The sequence below is a fragment of the Temnothorax americanus genome, unplaced genomic scaffold, assembly GCF_048541705.1.
Source record: "Temnothorax americanus isolate GAGA-0224 unplaced genomic scaffold, ASM4854170v1 Scaffold2, whole genome shotgun sequence".
Lineage (NCBI taxonomy): Eukaryota > Metazoa > Arthropoda > Insecta > Hymenoptera > Formicidae > Temnothorax > Temnothorax americanus.
Window position 1 is genome coordinate 7781760 of NW_027509338.1, and position 20116 is coordinate 7801875.

The following is a 20116-nucleotide window of genomic DNA, read 5'->3' on the forward strand; positions in this document are numbered from 1 at the left end:
ATTTTATGATCACAAAGTTCCGAGAAAAAAAAATTATTGTATGATACAAGATTTATAAAAATTTCACCTATATTTTAACATAATATACGTGTAAATAATAAATAATATTTACAAGAAATGGTATAGATATTATACATATTGTAAAGATATTATACATATATTCAAATGTTATATACCATATTATTAATAAATAAAAAAATTACGTATATAAAATTGTTTATACAGGAAATTTTCTTCTAAGCTACGTAATTTATGGTGAAACAACCAATTATATATTTCAATGGCTTATAAACATATTTACAATATAAAAAATATAATTGCATTATAAATTACCGTTAAGTAATCGTCGTATTTTTTGATCATTTTTCATCATTTGCGCTTTTACCTGACATATCTTATTTAACTCAATCTTCATGTTGTTATCAATTTCTTTCAATGTCTCCTTCATGGGTTCTATCATCTCTTGAGTCTCCCTAAAAAAAATTTTATATTAATTTTCAGAATAAAGAATTATTAAAATTATTCACTGTTGATTTTATACATGTATCACGTGTACTTTTGTACATACTTTTGTTCTCCTTCCAATTGTTCGCTCAATTGGCGATACTGACTTCTCCAGTCCAATAGTTCTTTTTGCATCATCTCTACGTCTTCCTGACATCAAATTTAGTTTCGTTAAAGAGATTGTGATTGAGATAGATAAGACTGTGTGTAAATATATATTACCTGCACGTAATCCAATAATTTCCCCAGAGGATTTGTCGTGCGCGTTAATGTCTGTATAGTTCCGCGTAATTTATCGATTTCTTTAGCCGCTGTTTCTCGGTCGCGTTTCGAACCCGATTCCCACGCCTGTGCCAAAATGCATTTATTTAATGACAATTTACTCAACATTTTGCGACAGCAATCACGACTCGGAAGTAGAAGTAATGGCAATGTATTTTGATTCTTACGATGTCGACTTTCTTCGGCAATACATCGACATTGTCTGTGTTGACCAATTCCCGCTGAGTCTCTAATATTTGCGCCACGAGATGCCCGTGTTCCTGCATCAACTGATTGTCTATCTTGTAATCGCCGTTCTCTAAGAGGTCACCGCCACTTCCCTTCGCTTCCATCACCACCATATCTTCCGCGTCGTCGTCGTCGTCATCCTTCAAGTCGGAATCCTCTACAATGACACTAATATTCCCCACTGGTGTTCTGCAATCGTATTTTGAAATTATTTATAATGTAATAATTTGTCGTACAATATAAATTAAATCTTCATCTTACTGTATCTCCTCGTTGACTATCATCTCCGTCTTTGCTCTCATTCTGGGAGCAGCTGGCCTGGCACTGATGGGTCTGGCACTAGGTGGTCTCAGGGATGTTTTGGGCCTCGCATCTGATTGTTGCAAAACGCTAAAACAAACGTTGAATTTAATATTACTATCGCATCTCGATATCACTTTGTTATCCGTAACGAACTTATAGAACAGAACATTACGTCATTTCAGTAGTTTCGACTCGAGATCCCGCAAGCTCTGACGTTGGTTGATCGCTCTTCTCGACGCTTTGTTGCCGCGAGTTGTCTTCTTCCATTTCATTTTCCTTAGTCTCTTTAGTGTAACCGCTCGTTACCGATTTATTTTGCTCTTCATTGTTAGAAGATGTCTGTAAAGTCGTATTACCTATTTTCTCCTGTGACCCATTTACTTGTGCTGTGCGTCTTGCTCTACTGGAGGAATTCCTACGTTGCGCTTGTTCTTCCTTCGTCAGGCCGTTCACATCTGAAATTGTGGCATCCTGCTTCACCTTGGCGGACGAAGAAGGCCTCCTTCTTTGCGCCGAGGTGGAAGTTTTATTTTGTACCGGCTGAATACAATAAAAGTAAGATGTAAATACAAGCGTGTTAATTAAAATACACGTTAGAGAAACAAATAGAAAAATTTATTTTAATTATGGACTAAGCAAATAGTCTGTGAATTTCAAACAATGGAGAAATAGAACCTTAAGTCTCTTTAATAAATATTTATTCCAAGGCACCATTATTTAAACGATTTTAGCTATGACATTTTTCTTTGAATTTTTACCTCAGCTGGCGGGATGTCTATGGCTTCGATATTCTTCGAGCTTTCCTCCTTCTTTCTATCATTCCCTTTTCTCGCTTTGTTCTCCTCGGTTCTGTCATCCTTATCGCGCTTTGCTTCGCCCGACGCTACTTTCCCCGTGCTAGACGACCTTTTCTTTCGTTCCGCCGAGATCTTGTCTTTCTCCGACGATTTTCTCGTTTGCGAAGCCTGCCTCGATGCAGGATTCTTTGAAGGTTCCTCCTTAATCGTGGATCTTGACTTTGAGCCAGCCTTTGTTTTCTTTTCCAAGCTCTTTTTGTAGTGCTCAATCGCCTCTCTGCTACTGACCTAACACACACACAGACGCGTTATTAATTACTTTAAAAGTCATATCCTATTTTTGAGCAGCGAAATTTATTACCTTCTTATCAAGGGCTTTCCCAATGGCTTGCAGCAACTCATTTGTCTTCGTCGGCTCTTGACCGGAGACAATTTTACTTGCTCTGACCGTTAAATTAGCACCCGAAATTAATTCTAAAACACACAATATTCATATAATGTATTTAAATATCGTATAATTAGCGATAAAACGATAATAAAGTGATGATCGAACAAAATTAAAATACTCACTGACGACATCAATGAGCTTCGTCAAGAAAGCGAGCTTTGCTTCCTTGTCCTTTATATTGTCAGAATTCAGCTCTTCCTCGCTGAATAATCCTTCTAAGAAACCGGTCTCTCTAATGGTCTGAAATCAATTTTTTTTCGCTCACGTACATAAATAGAGTGTCCTAAATGCAAGCGGAAGTTCATATACTCCGCATAAAAATTAAAAACAAAACAAGTTAAAAGTAGAAAGACTTTTAGATATCGAAATATATATCATTGTGCGAGCGATAAATTACAGCTGTTATAATATCGTGGAGGAAGCGAAACGGCGGCTTGCGGAGCAGTTTTTCGGTTAGTGGCGGCTTCTTGAAATATTTCCCGAGTGAATCCTGCGTTTTCTTTATCACCTCGAGTCGCACCTCGTCCGTCATCGCGATAGATTTTTCTGTTTTTCTAATAATGTCATGCCTAGAGCTGTCAGCTGTCACGAACACGAACTCGAGCGGCGATTCGCGTCCAATCAGTATCAGTCCAATGTAATGTTGTTGTAATAAACGGTTGCCAGGCAACGTGGCGATCACGCTGGTCAGCTGGTCTGCCGAGAGTGCCGAGTGCCGAGTGCCGAGGCCTCTCTCTGGCGGCAGTCGCGGCACTCACCACGGACCGGACTTGTTTTCATGCAGGTGCGAAGTGTGAGCAAGTGTGAGGAGGTTATATCACGAGGATGAGCGTCTTGAATTTGTTGCCTGCGTTATCGCGGTAATTACGCACGACAACATTTTAATTATCTAAATAATAATATTAATCTAAATTCACTGATTGAAATAAATAATTTATTAAATAATAGTTTAAATAATTGGTTTCGATAACATGATTGTACAGCAACATTAAAGTAAGTTTGAACGTTTGATAGAAAGACTCCCACGAAAATTGATCTCCTGCCGTTTTTTCTTTCAGATTATCGGTGCACGCTATACCTGGCATTCGAAACATTTCGGCATGCACCAATCCGTTGTATTTCAGAGTTAGCAGCGCGCTTTTGTAAGTTGCCGTTGTACATTTCTTACAGTATCTTACATACATATTATAGCGATGTACAATCATGTTGTAATCCTCTTTATTCGTTCTATAGAGGAGAACCATTGAAGAAAAAGAAAAGACTAGACCCCGCGATTATCAGGGCACGAGAAGAAAGAAAGAAGAGGAAGTTAGAAAAGCAAATTCGTAGGTTACAGAAGCAATCTAAGCAACTGAAACCAGTCGACGAGTTGGAAGTGCCATTGAAATTAATAGATGAAAGACAGTAAGCTTTTCGTGCACGCAAGCATATTGTATGAGACAAATTATATGCAGGATGAATATAATTATTGACTGTGGAAACTGATTTAAGGCAAAGGCTGCGGAAGCTTCCACCGATATCGGAAGAGGAAGCGGAGTCCAGAGTTTTGTTGCAAAAGGACTGGAACAGATATAAAACTCAACAGCATTTGGTTACCGTTCGGGCGATAGATTCTATCTTTTATTCGCAGCAAAAAGCACTCGACGAACTGAGAGCGGAATCAGAAGACCTGTATCAAGAAGCGATACAAGTAATTATTAGTTTTACTCGGAGAATTAAACTGAGCATGATTACTTTTTGTCCCGTAGTTGTAAATAATTTTCCATAAAAATCTATTTACAGCATGATTTGAATTCATACGTCTATGTTTTTAGATGGATTTAGGGCTTTTACCGTATACGGCGAAAGGTCCGTTAAAAACGCCTGCGATAGAAAATTACGACAGTCCCGATGGCGAATATATAAACACCACTCGGAAGTTTGATGGAGAGGAATGAGCGTTTGATGCTGTACAAAAGAATTTGGAGAGATTTCACTTTACACCAGAGAATACGTACAAATACAACATGTATTTCCAGCTCGAAATATGAATTCATACATTTAATAATGTTACATGAATTTCTGGTAGAATATAGAAAGCGATATAATAGAAGCAAATAAACATTTTAATATAAGGAGAAAAACATTTTTTTCATTTACCGCTCAAGTAAGCGACAAATTACTAAAAAAAAAAAAAACGTATAAGATATTGACAGTTTCAGTGAAATAAGAGCTTATTCTATCTGCCGTAACTTCTGAGAAAATGAAGCTTTGTTAGACTACGTTTTTATATGTCGAATATGAGAATTAGGACTACACAGAGAAATCTTTTAATACTATTTGATATTTCTTAATTGCATTATCATAGGGCTTTTACAAGCTTACTTCATACGATTTCTAAGAAAAAAATTGTGGCGTACAAAACTGCGCTATTTTAAAATTCTATTAACTCTATCGACAATTTGTTGCGAAACAATTTTCCATTATTTCAGATTGTAACAAACTGTTTTGATTCGTGCAAAACGCAACGGAAAAAATACTTAACAAATGTACATATAAATAACGCAGTTCGCTGTTTTTCCCCAACATTACATTAACGATACATTAATGAAAGATAGTAATACAAAATAAGCGTATTTCCATTCGCCGGTTAAAGTTACGAATTACGTGTCGGTCACGAATTGACCGACAACATAGGCTACGGTCAACGTGACGCTACAAATGCTTTGGAGCGTTCTTCTCTTTCTTTCTTCATTGGAAGAAAAAAGAAGAGGAATGCTCTTCGAAGCATTTGTAGCGTCACGTTGACCGTAGCCATAATAACGTGTAATATATTTTTGTATAATCCTAAGTTACACACAGAAAAAAAGTGTTAAATCTATAATCTTGAAATGAGATAAATTGCCTTAAACGAAGAAAACTTATTTATAATAGTTTAATCAAGAAAAAAAGTTGAAATTCTTATAAAAAAATTATAGATTCTTGCTTATATATATACAAGTATATATGTCTTGATTTAACACATCTTTTTTTTTCTGTGTATGATGTTGATCTATATCACAGTAAAGTATATCTAAAGGAACATGCATTCCTTAGGCGAATATTATCGATATTCCACAATATCGCAAGCTCTTCCCCCCCTCTCTGTTTGATTCTTTCCTCGAATAATACAAGGGTTCAAGAATGTCGTCCTGAATCTTCTCTTAAACCCTTCAGAAAACTAAAAAGACGCCGTAAATCTTTTCGACGCCAATGACGTCGTAAATCGAAATATATAAAAGACGGCGTAAATCTTCCAGACGCAAAATGTCATCCACATACGTCTCCCTCTTCCCCCTAGGTCTTCTTCGACACGGCGTGTTCCGAGAATCTCGTAAATCTTTCTGGAGGCAATTAAAAGAGTATATAATTTCCCGACGTGTCGTTTAAATCTAGTCGAACTTGAGCTCGCGTTTGCACATGGGACATTTGTCGCTGGTCTTCAAGCATTGTCGCAGACAGTCCGCGTGGAAAAGATGATGGCAGGGTGTCACCCTGGCCTTCGTCATGCCGCACAGGCACACCGCGCACACGTCGTCGAACCTCTCGATTTCCTCGACGGTCGCCTTCCTGTAGCGATTCAGCACTTCGCGTTCCCGTCGCAGCACCGCGCCCGAATTCGCCGCCAGTTCCTTCCATCGCAGATACACGTTCAGATACGTGGCGACCATCAGGAACCTCCAAGAAGCCGACGGCAACAGTAGGACGCCGAAGATCGCCGACATGGCGATCGTGAAGCAACGAAGTATCACCGGCGCGTACAGATTCTCGATGTTCTCCAACGCTTCCAGCTGCAGGAAGCCCAGGATCGTCGGGAACATCTCGACGAAAACTTTCTCCGTCGCCGAATAATAAATCCACGTGATCACTGTGTAGATCATTGAGGGTCTGCAAAATATTTAGATTAAATAATTAAAGAAACCAGAAAGACATACAGATACTTAATTATTATACAAATCCGAATTATTACACAAAATATAAGTAGAGAAATTACTATCTCAACAAATCTACGAAAAATTGAAAAAGCAAACTTAATAATATTAATTATATAACAAGCAGAGGGACAATTGTGATATTCTTAATTATTTATGTGGATCAGAGATCCCGATTAAGTTTTTCACTTGTAGTTATCAAGGCCTTGCTCCAGTCCGAACACGAGAAGCATGAAGGTCAGTGTGACGACGAACGTCACCGCCTTGGTCCACTCGAGCACGATCTTGGTGGCCGACATCGCGAGATGCTTGATCTTGGATCGCTCGGTCAGGGTGACGTATGGCGACCAGTCCTCCTTCTGGATCAGCTCCTTGATGTAGCTCACACAGTAGGCTATCACGTTGTAGAACATAAGCGTGTACAGGCAGGTCAGCCTTTGCTGCGGCAGCAGCACCTTGTCGGCCAGGATCAGGAACACTATCTGGTTCGCCATGACGGAGAGATTGCGCATCTTTAGGAAGAGATTCTCCGCGCGGTCCACCGGCGCGTACAGCCGTCTCAGGAAGCGATTCAAGGGATGCCAGGCTCTCTTGGCTCCATCTTTTAACATCGTAACATAATCCATACAAAATGAGGAATTTAATTCTTGGCCTCGATGCAGAATACGGGGATTTAATTTCCTCGATGCAAAATGAAGAATTTAATTTCACCTTGATGCAAAATAAAAATATTATTTTTGCCTCAATGCAAAGAAAAGAGATTTAATTTTGCTTCGCGTCTCCATTAATGGTGGTTCTTCAAAGAACGTTGACGTAAAAATAATTTGTAATTGTTGTGTTAGGAACTCGAAAGGCGACTTTTATTTAAACGTTCAGTAGAGAACGGGACGGGTCTCTTGACGATTCTTCATACAAAAGGGGGAACAAGATTAATGCGGTCTACATGATAACGAAAGAGATCGATGTTCAATCCGGATTTTTCATATCATCGCGCCTTAGAGATATCGGGGGTTGGCGTTTATAACTCGAAAATGCAGTGTCCAGCGCCGAATTTCGAATATTCGCGTTCGAAGGAGCGATTAACTTTAATTTATACTTTGAGATTACAACGTTGAAGAAAGCTTTCTTAATTTATATCTCCAAATTATAACTTGAGAAGCGTGGATTCTCGAAAGGCAATTTTTTACTGTTACAGCTCAAGCCGGCGCGGTGCACCGCCGGCATGATGAAGTAACTAACGTAGATCGATGACTTCAATTTTTATAGCGGCCTTATACAAAAAACGTCTATACGTTGCTATTTATACGTCCACCGTCGGGAAAAAATTGGATGATCGAGACGAGCGTGAGGCCTAGTTCGTTCAATCAATGTAATCATATTTTGAGGATACAAATCGGTCACGTGACGGAAGCGATTCGTGAAAGATACAACCTGCCTCCGACCGACTCTCGAACGGTTGAACAAAAACCATTTATAGCCGCTACCGTCCTCGTAATTATCAGGGAAGATTATCGTTTTAACGTTTGCGCTGACGAGGCGAGGATATGCGGAGGTGAGCAAAAAAGAAACGCGCAGACACGCGACATCTCGTTATTATTAAACACAAGAACATTGATATGCGTTCGCCACGGAGATAGATTCCTCCTTCCTCTTCCTCTTTCTCTATCTCGTCTCGCTCTTTCCCATCGTCACGCTCATCCTTCGCTTCCCGAAGAGGAAAGAGAGCACAAAGTTGCAGAGAAGCGATACGATAGGAGCGCGTCATCGTGAGTGATTTTCCAGAGGTGGAACCGACCAACGATCAACCCTCCGTTGAGAATTTTACTGAAGGATGACAGGTTGCTGAATAACATGACAGGGCGTGCTTTACGTTAATAATCGTAAACTTGTTGCCAGCTGATGCTGATAAGCGCGAGCGTGCACCAAAGAGAGAGAGAGAGAGAGAGAGAGAGAGAGAGAGAGAGAGAGGAAGGGAGCAAGGAAAGAGATAGATAAAGAGAGCGAGAGAGTAAGAGAGTGAGAGAGGGAGAGAGAGAAAGAGTGAGAAAGAGAGAGCCTCCCTCGGCCACCGTTAATTGAGTATAACGTAATTGACGTGGCTTCGATGAATGATCGACTTCATTTTTAGTAACGAGTCCCAAGAGAGAGCCGGCGAGAGAGGATTTGCATATTAATGGACGTCAGTCAGGACGAGCCACCGACGACATGGCGGTGCAGGACGAGACAAGGACGGATGCTGGAAGTGGCGACGTAGCGGTGTGCGGCTACGTGGAACCCGTAGGATTTCACATGGCAACCGAAGGATCTCCCATCCCCCGGTTGGAAGACATCAGGACGGAGGGCCTGCCTCTGCTACCTATAAAACTAACCGCGCTCCGTCTCCGGCCGTGCATTGAGCGACTTGGCGTCTGCGCGACAAGGATCATCGCCGATTAGTGACGAGACCAACTGTAGGCAGCGAGAGGATTCTAGGAGTTCAGGTGAGGACGACGTCGTGGTAGACGCGACCTAGGCCAATTCCTCGTGAAGCTCGCGGAACGCGGCTACTTCTGCACTACTCGATTTGTATAGTTTGAACCAATTGACACGTACTACTAGTGTTACACTGTCATTCATAGTGTCGAATTTAACTCAACTTCGATTGTTTTTAAACACTTTTATAGATCGCCATTGTTCTTACTCAATATGTCGTTAATTTAATTAAACTATATAAAGTTAAAATAATACTGCTTTTTGTTAAATTTCGACGCATATGGTAGTAAAAAATAACAAAATGTTATTTAACTCAGGGTATCAGTTTAAATTTAATCCTTTAATATTTAACTGTGTACGCGTTATTATTGCGCTGCAACACTGATTGCGAGTACAAATGTTCTAATTAATCCGTCCCGATCCGTCCGTATCGTTCAGCTGATCACGATGCTACATTATACCGCGATTTAAATGTTATTTTTTATAAATTGAAAAGTGGACTAGCTATATGATTTAAAATCCTACATCCATATCATCTGAAGAAACCGTTTAATTTTTTTTTTTTTTTTTAATAAAATTCAGCTTTAGCCGATGTCGTCTCGGAGCTAAAGAGAGAACCATTGTATCGGTGATCTCGTTAAAAATTCATTTCGAATTCCGGAAAGCGATATTCTAGAAGAAAAATGATTCAGATTACAAGGATCTGGAGTGGAAAAGTCGGTTTCCCAGTTTAGTTTGAAGATAAAATCGAGAAGCTAATGTGAAAGTGGAGAGGTCAGTGTCGGAGTATCCGTTCGTACCTTTGGCCGCCTCGGCGAGAGTCTTGAGGGTCGGGACCGGGTACCTGTAATTCGCGCTTAAGACGACCGGCAGGACGAGGGCTGAATACAGGACCGGTGCGGGCGACGGCAGAAGCGGCAGCGGGCCGCGCGGGCAATAGGGCAGGAGAAGAACCGCGCTTAGAAGGCAGACACTTTGCGCCGTTTTCTCCTTGTCGACCGTCAGCGAGTTCGCGCGGACGCGACGCCTCACGCGCGCTATCATACCCATCTCGTCGGTCCTGAAATTAAACAAGAAAAATATAGATTTTTTTCGTCAATATCATTTTCAAGAGTTTGTAGGTTTTTTTTTTAAATTTCTTCTCTCTGAACATTAAACACACAATAATTTTGAGAGCCTCCCCGATCTTTGTATATTTATCCGCAGTCTAGTATGCGTTGCTTATATATTACTCTTCGGAAACGTATACTTTGACGTTGTATAGCTAGCAGAAATGATATAATCAAATAGTTTCTCTTCTTCCAACCGGTTATCCTCGATGTACGGAATTCCGTCTCATTTTTCTCGCGAAGAAGCCGTCCAAATTACAAATATTGAAGCCATTAGATATTATTATAAAATTTTAGGACTCGGTTTTCGAAATGTTATTTATAAATTAAATTTTTTCTCTTTTTTCATAAAACTTCGCACGTTATTGCGTAAGCATCTGTAACATCATACATCAAGAGAAATGCAATATCAAATACCTCAATTGAATCGTGCAACAAATCAAACGTGTTTTTCGAAATTTTATCTAATTATTTATAAAATTAATTAAAAGTCACATATCTATGTACTGTATTATAGCAATCACATTTATTATTATCGCTGTAAATTATCTAATATCCTCAGGTAGTTTTTTTTTTTTATCGATTGTTTCGTTAGGTTGCATAGAAATTTTTTGAAGTACGATCGGCAAACCAAGTTCAATTAATAAAGTCTAATACATTAATCGCAAGCTTGGAAAATTCGCTAATTGCTTAACGACAAGCTCGGAATTCCGAGAGAACGACATTGAGCTCAAATGAGCTCGATCAGCGTGCCATGCCGCCAGAAATCATTCGCATCGCGTCGCTCTTGGCAAGTCGTCTAACGTAGATCTTCAAATCTTCTGCATCACGCGGCTTCACTATATCGGACGCACTTCAACCTATTTCTAACCGCGAGACGCCTCTCTTCACGCAAAGATTCGTGCCTTCTCTCTTTCCCTCTTTTTTACTCTTTCTTGAGCGAGGAAGAGAAAGCGATGTGCTTCCGTTTCGCTTTCACGGTTTACCATACCAATCGTTCTGTATATTTATATTTCTGTTTCTGTATATTTATAGTCTGGTATATGCGTGATTTGTTTGTTACCCTTTGAGAATTGGGAACCGCCTATATTTCTTGACGTGGGGAGGGGGGGGGGCAGTACAGACGATAATCAAATAGTTCATCTTCTTCCAACTGATTTTTTCTCGAGAATCCATCTCACCTCTCTCGCGAAGAAATCGTCCAATTTCATGAATTGGAATTATTAGGTATTATTTTAAATTTTAACTCGCACACACATGCAATTCGCGAAATTATTAATTAATTAAAATGTTTCTTTTTCTTGGCAAAATCTCGCACATCCATGATGACGCACGTGGAGAGACACACGTCAGATGATTCGACGAGGTATACGTTGGTCAATGTAAAAATGCGGGGGCAACGTGGCACGTTTGGCACAAATTTCGAAAATTGCATTTTGTGGTTGACACACAATGTTTTGGTCGGGTCAGCAGTTAATAGTAAACATGTTTTTGTTCGACTTCCGGTGCAAATCTAAAGTGCACGTGCATCGAAAATATTGATCCTGAATCGTTAACAGACGACGACACTTACCACGCGCGTATAAAAGTCGGCTGCTTTCGAATTTTGTCGCAAAGATATCAAAAGGTGCAATTTTTATTTCGATTTTTAACAATAAATCTGTTTTCCTTCGTTTTGCTTTGATTTATTCTTCTTGCAACTTAATTGGAAATTTGTTTCACCGCGCGGGTCTCGCCTTTTAAGAAATAATAACTAAAAATAACAGGAGGCAATGTGAAAAATTTCACAAACAGTTTATTTCATAATTCAAAGAGGTATTAAATAGAAATGAAAACATAGGTCATATACGTCAAAGCATATTTAGTGCCAAACGTGCCTACCTATCCGCAATTGTTGCTCCAAGTCTACATTGAAGGTGATCTGTGTACGAAGTAAATAAGACGCAGAATCAGACGCCGCATTTAGCTCAAACCACGCGATGGGAATTTTTAAATACGCAATCATCACAGACCCGAGGCAATCGGTCCTACGATACGTTTGCCTCGTCCGAGACACGTGTTTACTCTTAATTCTTTATTATAAATTTCCTTTACGAATTAATTACCATGAGGTGACTCTGATTATTATTTGTTTCTGATTCTATAATCTTCTCAATGTATCAAAATTTAAATTAAACTGCAACGTTAAAATGGTAGAAAGAGAGAATTACTTGCATTCACACTGATACTAATAGACACATAATTATAAGCTAACATAACGTTAACATCTTTCTTATATTTAATTGTATTCCAATTGTGATCTTATACTGGTACATACATATCTAACAGTCAGTCAGAGATTTTATTAAAATGCAATTTTAATAAAATTGCATTCAAAATTAAAACATACAACTTCGTACAATATATATTGATTTTTTGATATTTATACATGCAAGACACATAATTTGATTGCTAGAATTAGAATGGATTGAACAAATAAATATCGATGGTGCCCCAGCTTACTCACTTTCAAACGACAATGAAGGGGTATTCAACTCTTCACGAGACAATCGCGAATTTCGGGAACCAAAGAAATTCTTTCTCCTTCTCTCTGGAAACCCTTTAGCTCTTCCGTATTATCGAGACTCGAGATTCACTTTCAAGAGATATGTCTGCGGGGTCTCACTATGGAACGACTTCGCCGCTACCGTTTGTTTGATCGCACACGTCCAAAACGAATGCTAACTGGTACGAGACTGACCGTCCAGTCGGTCTTTGTACTAGCGGAGCAACGAAATAAGACGATGTGTGTACGTGAATACGTGCATGTGACAGAAAATGAGCGAGAGAGAGAGAGAGAGAGAGAGAGAGAGAGAGAGAGAGAGAGAGAGAAAACGAAAGAGTGGAGAAAGGATGGGATAAAAGGGTGACAGAAGAGGGAAGAGATATAATTAGAAAATAAGAAACGGAGAGAACAAAGAGTGGAGGACGAAGAGATCTAACGGTGCGGAGGAAGATATATAAAAATAAATAAAGGAGAGAGCGCAGCGAAAGATAAAGAGAAGAGACAGGACGAACGGGGCGGGGTGCGAATACTGCGAATAGAGGAAGAAGGGTAGACGACGAAACGGAGGAGAAAAGAGCGCGAGATAGGGAGAGGGAGAATTTGGCATTTGCGTCGAGCAACGCAAATTTCTTCGGCTATTCTTAGCAGGCAGAGGCGCGATGTCGCGTCTCATCGGAACGTGTATGTTTTCCGAACCGCGAAAGCTCCCTCGCGGATTTTCTCTACGCGTACCCCTACACAATCCGGCTCCGGCTGAATGGAGAACGCGCAGTCCTGTAAAATCATTCGTGATTTTCGACTCGCTATACACGGCAGAGTCACGCTTACAAGCTGTCAGACTGACCATTCGCGATAATCAGGACTTCCTGACTTGGACTTTTTTATCGCCTATCATCTTATATGTATTTTATGATTTAGCTACGAGTTTTAAAGACCGTGATTTCCTGAGATTGACAATTTTGCGTCTAAGAATTAAAAAATGTTCTGTAAATATTAAATTTAAAAATTACAAAAATTCTATTATGACTTATTTATTTCTTTTTTTTTCAGCCACGTGTAAAATGTACCGTGTAAAATATTTCAATACTTTGGGCTTATGTGTCATGAAACATTTTCCTCTAAACTGCTATCATAAATATTTATATCGCGCGTGAAATAATGATATTAAAATTTATGTATATTAATTATGTATATTAATTATGCACCCGCAATGAAGCAATGAAACTATTAAAAAAAAAAAACACGAAGCCCTTTCGCGCAAAATAAATCTGTGAATAATATACGAAATTATTTCGGGCTAAATTCGAAGGATTAATCACACCGTGAATTCATTGAGAATTCCATGCGCCGAATTTCAGCGTTGTCTGACGATGCGCGTCATTCACTACTGTCGCGGAAAGCACGATTTTAACTGATGATTCCGCTGATTCCTAGTACCGATGATTGCGTCGGTGTGACAACGGGAACATCAATACGCGCGACCACCACGTGAGATTAGTTCCGGTGCAATAGTGCCAGGGAAAAAAAAGCGACATTTACTTATTGTTTCTTAAAGAAACGTGGGCCGTATTTGTGCGCCACGTTCCAATTCTTATTTATTTAACACGGAGATTTGCACTCTCGTATATATTAAACGTAGCGGAGTCGCGTTTAGCGCGCGCGTTGGCAGCTTCAAAATTTCTCCTGTTCGCATTTACACGGTGTTCGCTTTTCTTTTCTAGTAACGCACGAAATCGGTTTATAGCCTAAGAATCGGAAATTGGATTTTGAATATCTGAAAATGCATGTTGCACGTGTCATTGACCCGGTTCTCGCGGCACGTATGTTTTCACTCATCGAGAGGGAATCAGCCAGCCGTCGTCTGGGATAGCTAATTTTACGCCGTCTCTCAGCGGAGTTTAGAAAGACTCCGCGGTTCGACGCAATGACCCACAATGAGAAGATGTATAGCGTCTCCGCAAATAATCCAGCGGTCGCGCTTTTGTGCGCCCCGAAAAGCGTGATATTCTTTCGTTCCCGCAGCTCCCTCACAAACAAAAGGCCGCGAACACGCAAACCGAACGTAGCCGGTCTGCGCGAGACGAAAATATTACACAAGACGCGCCGTCTGACGCCATATCTGCATTTCCATTATCTTATTTTAATAATGATTTTTTTGTGGAGACATGCGCAGATTGCGCATTTGCTGCGACACGGCGAGATACACGGCGAGATACACGGATATTAGAACGGCTATATAGATGCGCTGACACGAATGACAAATATATTGTTCGCGTAATTCGCGGAAAAAATAATTACGGCGCGTTCATCAGGATCGTACTTTGGGTTCGTGCATCTCCGAGAGAGTCCAAAGAGAAAAGACAGTGATAAATACGGGATTAGAAGGTCGAATCAGTGTTGTTTTATCATATATTTATTGCGCTTGTAGAGGGATCAAAGTCTCCTTGCAATATTATTATTCTGGACTCCGAAAATAATAATGACCCACAAACATATATAGATAAGATTGCGACACAATTATACAAAACAATAAGGAAGTTAATAGATAAGGATTACTACATAATAGATAAGAAAGACAATAAATGCAAGATAAGGTAAATTCTTTTTTTTTTGTCGCATCCACATTTGCGCTCGCCGAAACAGAACAACGGAGTAAAGGAGGCCGCGAGATTCGAGTATCAATGCTGAGTCAGCCCGCGCAATTTCCTTGTTCATGAATGGATGTTTATGGGCAATCGTGGGAGGGAAGAAGGGAAGCCTTGTTCGGCGGGAAGTGGATCACGTGGTCGCGCAAAATGTTTGTGTTTATTATTAGCACAATCGGACAGAATAGCGGGAGTGATCCGCTTGTTTGCTTTTACCCCGAGAAACAACGCGCGTCTTTTCGGCCAACGAACCCGGGCAGAGTTTAAAAAATCCACCTCTCTAATCTGTTTAGCGCAAAGAGATTCCGCAAAATCGCACGGTCAGATCGCGTGTGACCGGCGAACCGCGGTTAATGCAAATTAGGATTTTATTTATTTAATCTTACCGTTATAAATTCTGAATTATCAAAGTTCACGCTGAACGCACAGTTACGACAGTCCGAGAAAAATAACCGATAAATCGGTAACAAAAGCAAAGTAAAGATGAGAGACTAATCGCATTAATGACATATTAATGAGACTAATCATGTATGTTGTGGCTGCATCATCTATTAGACCGATAAATATCGTTAATTAAAAATCACCTTATCTCAGCTTTACTTTCACCGCGTCGCGTCGGGAGATTGCGGAACTTGCTGTGCAGTCCGACTTTCCCGGTCGCTTTTAATTTCTCTCGAACTCGGACCGTCTTACGCCGTTCTGAATTTCTAGCAAGCTTGATAAGCGCTCGATCGAAGGGGGACGGTAGATGCATCAGCGGCGAAGGAAAACAATTGGACCCGTTCCTAAGGCGAAGAAGTTCGGCAATGGTTCGCCTTGGTACGGTTACCCTTTCGCTCTTCTACATTTATCGATAAATCACGCCCCGCGTCACGGAGTCACGGAGGCTGCGACTAAACCGTTTCGCTATATGCAGAGTGGGGACCATCGTGGCGATGTGGGACATCAGTTTTACCCGTTTAATTCGCGCGACGAGTCGCCGGCACGAACGCTTTTCCGCGGTTCTCGCATCGCGGCTGCAGTATCATTATCGTCATTATTATCGTTATCATCATCATCATCATCATCATCATCATGTTTTTGTTCACTAGCGTTTCCATGGAATAAATAATATAATCGTGAATCTCTACAGACATGTTAGAGTATCATATAGATTCTACTTCATTGTAGATATGTCACGGTTGATTCTTCACGCTACATTTGATGACCGTATATCTTGAAGTGCCTTTATGTCAGACACTGAAGTGCGCATCACCTGGTGTGTTTGTGTTTTGGCGAATCTATCGAGATCCACGCATTTTTTATTGTTCAACTCCTGGATATATGTCGTAAGGTAACACGCGACCTTCTGGCGGCTAGAAGAACGCCCTTCGATCTCTTACCCAGACGTAATTTTATATACGTGCCTTTTCTCGAACGAATATAATTGGATTCTGCAGCGAATCATTTGTACAACATATTTTTGGTGTACCTCGGATAAAAAGAAAGAGGAAGAGAAGGCCCGAAATACCATTCGCCCTACGTGCTCGCGCTGCAAACATGTAGCAGCTATAGTGACACATTGGCGATGAGAGATCGATTTTGCTGGCACGGTGATATCTACCTCCTCGATATTTCTGTCGATTCTGTGCCGGATTGCTGCGCATAATGCCGAGACACTGAAGCGGGGTGATTGAACTCGGTAACTAGAAAGATAATCCGCATCCGTGGCGATGCGATAATTGGGATTTATGAGAAAATCATTAGTTATTATTTTAAAAAGTGAGACAAATTATTTCCTACGAGAAGCAACCGATTAATTATTAATCATCCTTTACAAAGAAATTATATTCTGCGTAATCAAAATGGCATAAATGGAACTCGCATTGATATTTGATACGAACCGCGAAAGTTGTTAATTAAGCTAATCAAAGAAAACGCAAGGCCGCTTCAGTAGTGTTAAATTTATAAATGTGTCGGAAATGCACTTTTAGTTAATAACTATCGCGAGGCATTGTCATAAATGACAAAAGTAATGAATTTTTATCTTTAGTGTAAATTTTATTTTTTCTCCTCGTTACTTAATTCATGCTCCGGCCACTTTTCGAGATACTGTAGATTCATTCAACTATAATTATAATTGTAAACACAAGGATCGCCGTCTTCATTATTGAGATAAAGGAAAGGTTCGAAAGAGAGATTGATACGTAAAAAGATAATGGTTTAGACTTTAGACATATCTATAAGGGTTTTATTCTCAATCAAGAATTTCATCGATTTGATTTTACACCAGCTCGTGTAAAATTCTACATGAAAAGAATCGCACGGCGATTCACGTACGCGTCGTCTCTGTTTCAGATCGGCGCGGATCACAATGCTTACCTTCCAACTTATTCACGCAATCGTCCTTCTGGCCGCGATTTTCCTGTAAGTATATTAAAAACACGAGTGATAACGAAGTAGAAATAATGAATAAAGTTTTACGCAATTATTAAAGTTATTACAGCAATTAACGTGATTCCGATGATGTTTCCAGGATCGACAAGTGCCACGCTCATCCCGCGATCGCACAACGGCACGAGGCAAGACCGCTGTGTGTGAGCTGCGGCGACCAGTGCGATCAGTGCGAGTTTGGTGTCACAACGTCAACCCTCTGCGGTGTCTCGGAATGCCGAAAAGTGAGTAAGAACGCCCGATTAACGATTACACAATAATACGACACGTTGTCCCGCTACAGAAGATCGTCTTTAAGTACCGTCCCAAAATTCAAGATTTGCTATGAAATTGAATAAAAAAACTTTCGGTTTTACTTTTTATTTAAAGTTTCGTATATTCGAAGCTCAAGTCACAGTCAGATTTCGGGTTACGTTACAGTTTTTTATTTAACAAAAATTTCATTCATTTTATACAAAATTTATTTGACGTTACGAAATTTAACATAAATTCGCCCAATTTTTATTTCTGTCTTTATCCTCGACGTTTCGTCGGTCCCGATTTGGGAGGTCGATGAGAATTCCACGAGTGCGCGACGCTTTCGCGGTTATTCTTATCGGCGCCGATTTACCGTAGGGCCCCGGGCAGATTTGCGGTGGGCCAAGCGAGTCCTGGGGCGTGTGCGGCGACGGACTGATCTGCAGTTGCAACCGATGCACCGGCTGCAGCGTCGACAACCTCACGTGCTTCGCGAACACCTGTCTGCCCCATCAGAGCCTGGAGACGCGGAGCTATCTCGCGGATATCTTCGACAGAATCGCCAATAAGTAAACGGATACCCAACCCGACCCCCGGATGGACGAAGAGGACGACGTATGGATGAGACGACGATCGAATGTGAGAGGAGCGAATGCGAAATGGGAAAAGCGAAGAGAATCGCGGATATATATTAGTAATTTTCCGAATTATTTATTGCATTTCACGATGTAATCTCATTAGGTATCTGCCAATTGTGATAGACAACTTGTCGGAGCCCGTCTCTATCATCTCCCCCCGCCCCTCTCCCACCCCCCCCCCTACCCCTAGGAGACGACGGTGCCCCTTGTCCGTGTATAATGGCATTTCTGTGATTTTTTTAATTACTATGTTATCCCTGCCTTTGTACACGCACGTCTCATATAATAAAACGCGCGCCCGTGTCCGCGCGCTCAGCGAGCGTGCGTCGCCGGCTATAGATTGATCTCGTGAGATGTTCGATGAATCATCGTGCATGGTTCTTGGCTGTGAAAGGTAGAGGTATAGCGAGGGACGATCGACGGGGTCCACGATTGCGTTTCCCACGCCGGGAAACGCCGAAGAGCCGGGACTCTCCGGGCTCTCTACCGAGAGTCGAAAAGCGTCGCGGTGCAAAGCCGGATGGCAGAAAAATGACGCTGAGAACGAAGTAAGCGAGAAAGATACAAAAGCCTTCCCCCCTCCCTCCCATATCCCTTTCCCATCCCGTGAAACAGTTAATATGACTTTTGACACATTCCGATTTGACATTTTAATTACATATATATATATATATATATATATATATATTCACGAAAGCTATATCGACACTTCGCATTTATCTTAATATTTATTTTCAATTAATGTCGACGCGTTCAGTTCTTTGAAGAGCGTCGCAGGGAGAGTGGGATCTCCCTGCGAGACGACGGATCTCCCGATAAAGCGCGCTCGCTTAGATAAATATTATCAGTATGTCAATACCGTTGCTTCTCACTAACTGACTGTTACTAATATTTATTAATAAACGCAAAAAAAATAGCTAAATATAGTAAACTTTTTCATCGGCACTTCTCTCGCGCCGATTAGTCATCCGTAAAGCGCCTCATCATCAGGAACGGCGAGCACCTTTTTAGCGCAGCTCTCGATTAATCCTGCGAAAACCGGACATGAATGTTTCGGCGAACGCCGCCATATGTAACGGACAACAGAATAAAATTGGTTGCATTCACGTACACGTCATTGACGTTACCTTCCCTCACGTTACCTTCGTTTATCCGCGCTCTTGAACGGGACCGGCCTGCTTCATGCGCAACGCTCTGAAATGGTTTGTTTATGCCGACGATAAATGAAGATAACTCTCAGCTGTTTGCAAGTAAAAGCGTTCTTCCGCATCTTCTAGATTCGGTGTATCTCTCGCCTCTTCTTTTAATTTAAATATATACTTTTCATTGATATTTATCAGCATCTTTGGAATTTCTTATTTTTTAAAGAAAACTTGATGTTAAATTACAAACTTGATTTAATTAATTAATTAAAATTAAAGGTATTAAAGCATCTCATACCTATATTGAAGACATGTCTTTCCTGTAATCAAGTGCTGCCATCCAGAAATACTGGTGAACTGCGCTTTACTCGTCGGATAACGCA

General features: G+C 40.6%; 4 protein-coding genes across 5 annotated transcripts; 2 read left to right on the top strand and 2 right to left on the bottom strand.

Moving 5' to 3' along the window:
- Positions 1-39: 39 nt before the first annotated feature.
- Ift54 (intraflagellar transport 54) lies at positions 40-3226 on the bottom strand. Of its 2 annotated transcripts, XM_077404948.1 has the most exons (11): positions 2960-3226; positions 2685-2802; positions 2476-2588; positions 2076-2402; positions 1674-1857; positions 1490-1601; positions 1276-1404; positions 954-1203; positions 727-852; positions 569-654; positions 40-473 (listed from the first exon to the last, which is right to left on the bottom strand). In XM_077404948.1, exons 1-11 carry the CDS (start codon positions 3092-3094, stop codon positions 323-325), a joined length of 1731 nt encoding a protein of 576 aa, XP_077261074.1. In that variant the 5' UTR covers positions 3095-3226; the 3' UTR covers positions 40-322. The 2 variants fall into 2 exon arrangements, with proteins under 2 accessions (XP_077261074.1, XP_077261073.1); XM_077404947.1 differs by having other exon boundaries at positions 41-473; positions 1490-1857.
- Positions 3227-3264: 38 nt separating this feature from the next.
- Positions 3265-4676, top strand: Mrpl40 (mitochondrial ribosomal protein L40). Its single transcript, XM_077404952.1, has 5 exons — positions 3265-3422; positions 3621-3704; positions 3796-3966; positions 4054-4252; positions 4377-4676. Exons 1-5 carry the CDS (start codon positions 3388-3390, stop codon positions 4497-4499), a joined length of 612 nt encoding a protein of 203 aa, XP_077261078.1. The 5' UTR covers positions 3265-3387; the 3' UTR covers positions 4500-4676.
- On the bottom strand, positions 4553-12842 carry LOC143896848 (uncharacterized). Its single transcript, XM_077404951.1, has 4 exons — positions 12600-12842; positions 9785-10044; positions 6702-7113; positions 4553-6468 (listed from the first exon to the last, which is right to left on the bottom strand). Exons 2-4 carry the CDS (start codon positions 10032-10034, stop codon positions 5973-5975), a joined length of 1158 nt encoding a protein of 385 aa, XP_077261077.1. The 5' UTR covers positions 10035-10044; positions 12600-12842; the 3' UTR covers positions 4553-5972.
- On the top strand, positions 8566-19697 carry Qbp-1 (Queen brain-selective protein-1). Its single transcript, XM_077404953.1, has 4 exons — positions 8566-8992; positions 17621-17689; positions 17799-17940; positions 18332-19697. Exons 2-4 carry the CDS (start codon positions 17637-17639, stop codon positions 18524-18526), a joined length of 390 nt encoding a protein of 129 aa, XP_077261079.1. The 5' UTR covers positions 8566-8992; positions 17621-17636; the 3' UTR covers positions 18527-19697.
- Positions 19698-20116: the final 419 nt, after the last annotated feature.